This window comes from Gekko japonicus, unplaced genomic scaffold, assembly GCF_001447785.1.
Source record: "Gekko japonicus isolate JY-2015 unplaced genomic scaffold, Gekko_japonicus_V1.1 scaffold1082, whole genome shotgun sequence".
Taxonomy (NCBI): Eukaryota; Metazoa; Chordata; class Lepidosauria; order Squamata; family Gekkonidae; genus Gekko; species Gekko japonicus.
Genome location: NW_015173155.1, coordinates 444400 through 448937, shown reverse-complemented (window position 1 = coordinate 448937; position 4538 = coordinate 444400). Strand labels below are relative to the sequence as shown.

Genomic DNA, 4538 nt, shown 5'->3' with positions numbered 1-4538 from the left:
CGGGGTGGGGTGGGGGGCCGGGGTGGGAGGGGAGGAGGGCCAGAAGCAGGGGGCTTTGCAGGGGGGACGGGACAGATGCTCGGGTCTCAGGGTCTCCGGGACGGGAGAGGTGTCTACTCCACGAGAGCAGAGCATTCTGGGAGCCGGGACTCCTCGGTTCCCTGCAGTGTCCCCTCTAAGCTGAGTTAGTGTGAGCTAGCTCACAGGTTTTTAGCCTCCGGCTCACAGATTTTTGTCTTAGCTCAGGAAGGAGGGCTCCAGAGCAGTGTTCCCTCTAAGCTGAGTTAGTGTGAGCTAGCTCACAGGTTTTTAGCCTCCGGCTCACAGATTTTTGTCTTAGCTCAGGAAGGACAGCTCCAGAGCAGTGTTCCCTCTAAGCTGAGTTAGTGTGAGCTAGCTCACAGGTTTTTAGCCTCCGGCTCACACATTTTTCTCTCAGCTCAGGAAGGAGGGCTCCAGAGCAAAGTAATTTATGCAGTAGCCAAATCGCTCGCTCACAACTTTAATGCCCGTAGCTCACAAGGTAGAATTTTGCTCACAAGACTCCACATCTTAGAGGGAACATTGCTCCAGAGCAAGCTAATTTATGCAGTAGTCAAATGGCTCGCTCACCACTTTAATGCCAGTAGCTCACAAAGTAGCATTTTTGCTCACAAGGCTCTGCAGCTTAGAGGGAACACTGGTTCCCTGGGAAGAGGGAGGAGCCGGGGGGACTAAACAGGCAGTTCGGACAGTGAGGGTTCTTGGTTCCTGAAGGAGAGGATGTGGGTCTCGGGGCTGGTTCTCTGTGTGTGTGCCAAAGTCAGGACTTCTGGGTAGGCGGGTCTTCGGCTCTGTCCATCTTCGAAATCCTCTGGATCTGGGGAGCCGGCACCGGCCAGGCCTGGTACACCTGGGGGCTTCCTCAGATGGCCTCATGACTGCCAAGGAAGCAGGAAGTGGCAGGCAGAGGGCCGGAGGAAAGGGGAGCGGCGGAATCACACCGCTCCTGTCCCCTTTCCTCCCTGCCTGGAGATTCATCCCACCCAGGGTACAAATCCCCCCCCCCATGAGGCATCTCGCATAGCTTGCATCTTGCCCACCCTGCCCCTCCTCCGGATCGTGCATGCCTGGTGCGAAATGCATTGAAGCAGACAGGGGTCATTTCATAGAAAAAGAGGTGCAGGAGCTCATTAGCATAACTCATTAGCATAACTCATTTGCATAGGCCACACCCCCTGACATCACTGGAAGTGTGTCAGAAGGCAACACCCACCGCTCAGGCTCCACTGGTCTGCTATTTTGGATTGCTAGCTATTGGGGGGGGGACGTGCAGATCTGTCCTCGCAGAGGAGGGAGAGCTTGTACCTGAAGGTGGGCTGGGGGGGGGTCATCTGGAACTTACTGGGCTGCTTCTTGCTGCTTGTGACCCGACTGAGGGCTGCTGGGAGCAGGGGGCGGGGCTTGTTGCATGTGCCCACCCCCTGGGCTCCTTACTGCTGGAGCTCCGCTCCTGTGCGTTCCTGCAGGAAATGACCCCTGGAAGCAGATCAGGAAACAGGCCGAACACTTATCACGAAGAACAAGGAGGGGCTTGGGAGTGGGAGCCCCGGCTGGGCAGCTACCTCCTCCGCACTCCTTGCAGGGCCGTTGTGAAAGCAAACAAGAGCGGAAATATATTTGGGGGGAATGTTAGTCAGGCCAAGTTTCTCCTCTGAAATGTTGCTTTGAGAAGTTAAATTTACTTTTAAAGGTAAAGGTTTCTCTTGCTTGAAAGCCAGTCAAATCCATCTCTAGGGGACGGGGCTCATCTCCGTTTCTGAGCCAGCGCTGTCCGAAGACGTTTCCGTGGTCATGTGGCCAGCATGACTAGACGCCGAGGCGCACAGAACGCTGTTACCTTCCCACCAAAGTGGTACCTATTCATCTACTTGCAATCTCTTGCTTTCGAACTGCCAGGTGGGCAGGAGCTGGGGCCAGAGACGGGAGCCTCACTCCGTCACGTGGCGTTCGGGTCTCGAACTGCCGAACTACAGACCTTCCAGTCTGCAGCTGAGCGTCTTAACCTCTGAGCCACCATGGCCCAATTTACTTTTGGGACCATTTTAATTTTTTGTTTAAAGTCACATTCTAGTTTAGTAGCACCTTAGAAACCAGCAAGATTTTCAGGGCTTGAGCTTTTTGATATCTCGAACGTCTTCTCGGTCTCTCCAGTACTACTGGACTCCAGTTCTAGATCAGCGCGCCTGTCCTCGGCGACTTTGTCTGAAGTGTCTTTAAATTTCATTCTTTATCAGTGATTTTTAAATATATATATTTTCATTACTAGATCTGAAACGTTTGCAGCTCAGGGGTTTGGTTTTTAAATCTGAAAACATTTCCCCTAGTTTCGAAATTTGGGAAGTCTTTTTTAGCTCAGTAATAAAAACAGTTGGAAAAGGAGTATTTTAGACTGCGTTGAGCTCTCGGGGGCAGGGTGGGAAAGAAACGGGAAAGCCTCTTTGCTTAATGTCATTGATTTGGGGGGAGGGGGGGTCGCTGATGTTTGCCCAGTTTGGGTGGGGTGGGGAGGGGGTGGGATCAGGAGATATCCCCTTTCCGTGCAAAGGATATCACAGCTTTTGGAGGGGGGTTGGTTGGTTGGAAGCTACGCCCTGAAAAGCGACCTTTGATGGTCCCCCTAGGCCAGTGATGGTGAACCTTTTAGAGACCGAGTGCCCAAACTGCGACCCAAAACCCACTTATTTATCGCAAGGTGCCAACACGGCAATTTAACCTGAATACTGAGGTTTTACTTTAGAAAAAACAACTCATATATTAACTTAAGATGACCCAAACAAAGTAAGGAAAGCAATCCCAAATGCTTTCATTGACTTAAAATTATTTGGCAAAGAATTCGACACTTTAATGATGGTCTGGGCCTGGCTGGGGCGATGGCACACGTGCCCACAGAGAGGGCTCTGAGTGCCACCTCTGGCACCCGTGCCATAGGTTCGCCACCACTGCCCTAGGTGGTGTCTGGCCACTGAGTGGTTGCAGAGGCTACAATGGGTCATGTCACTCCCTCTTGGCTGCCTCTGGGTGCCAGAAGTGGGAACTTCCCTTGGACTCGTTGTCCCCTTGTTTGGCAGGCGGCTGCCGGTGACTTTGACACAGTTCAGAGCCCCCTCCAAGTGGGGTATTTTCAGGGTCCCTTTCCCTCCCTTAGGTTTGTCTACCCTTCATCGTTTTAAATTAAATGGCGAATACATACAAAAGCCAACCAAGCTGTGGTGAGCGTTAAAAATGCAGGTGTTCGAGGTACCCAGAACTCTCCTTGCTCTGCCCAGTGCAGAATTCCGTAGGACTTGCAAGCTAGCTTCTTTTTACTGGCATTCGACTTAGTAGCCTAGTTTGCATTTCTTAAGTTTGCAAGGAGGACATGCACACACATATCCTGGGTGCCAGAGTAGGGAGGGGGGAGGTGGTGGTCTGTCTAAACCGCGTGGGAGGGAGGGGGGGCTGGCTGCCTCGCCGGACACCCCCCCCAGCACCTCTTGTGGTCTCCCTGCCTCTGCTGCTGGCTCCGCGTTTGCCCACACCTCTCTCTCTCTCTGCCCTTGCCCCCAGATCCCAACACGGGCTCGAAATCTCAGAAGTCCGTTCCAGACACGCCCGCTGAGAAGGAGCGAGGGTCGTCAGGTGCCGCCGAGCCCAGCAAGGAGATGAACCCAGGTATGCCCAGTGACAGGGAGGCCCTCCTTGCCCGGTCTGTCGCGGTGCGGAGAGCGCAAGAGGCCAGTGACCCCCATGTGCTAACCCGGCAGCCTCCTTCCTGAACACCAGGGCCAGAAGAAATACCGTTTCCTGACGGTATTTTCCGCCTCTCCTGTAGAATGTCCCAGTGAGCATGTCAGGAATGTTTGCTTTGAGGGGCATCTACCCTGTCTGTTCCATAAATAGCTCGATTCGAGTCCAGGAGCACTTTAGAGACCAACGAAATATTCGGGATAGGAACTTTCGCGAGACCTTAGAGGCCAATGAGATTTTCGGCGTACGAGCTTTCAAGAGCGAAACCTCCCTGTGTCGGATACTGAAAGCTCCTGCCCCGAAAATCTTGCTGGCCTCCACGGGGCTGTTGGACTCAAGCCTAGTTTTTCTACCGCAGACCATCCCAGCTACCCTCTGAAACGATTCTCTAAACGTTTGCCGTAGAATAGAGGGAAACGCCGGGCCGGAGGGTAGAAAAGCTCCATGGGAATGGATCTGCCAGTCCCGAGTTCTCTCCCCCTCTGTACCCTCCTGAGCACGGGGAAGCCCACCTTTCCTTTCCTCCACGAACCTACCCTGGGGGGCTTCGGGTACCCCATTTCCCAGGGACCCCGAGTGTCCAGACTCCGAGTCCTGCTGCTCTTTCTCTGCTCTCAGGGGACCCAGGAGTTCCGGCCCTGAGCCGATTGGCTCCACTTAGGAGGCGGAATGTGCAGAGGGGATATGGGCCGTGGCCGGGGAGGGGGGGGCAGGGCTCCTTTCCCTCTGGGCCCAGGCCGGGGTGAGTGGGAGGGGGGGAGGTGGCGGCG

General features: G+C 54.3%; 1 protein-coding gene across 2 annotated transcripts in view; it reads left to right on the top strand.

Annotated features, from left to right (window-relative positions):
- Nucleotides 1–4538, top strand: part of EFNB3 (ephrin-B3) — a 68195-nt gene that overhangs the window by 59479 nt on the left and 4178 nt on the right. The window contains exon 4 of one of the 2 annotated variants that reach the window (XM_015422408.1): nucleotides 3589–3693. The exons of the other annotated variant lie outside the window; for it this stretch is intronic. Within the exon in view, the coding sequence (XP_015277894.1) occupies nucleotides 3589–3693 (105 nt within the window). The remainder of the gene's footprint in view (nucleotides 1–3588; nucleotides 3694–4538) is intronic. 2 annotated transcript variants of the gene reach the window in all.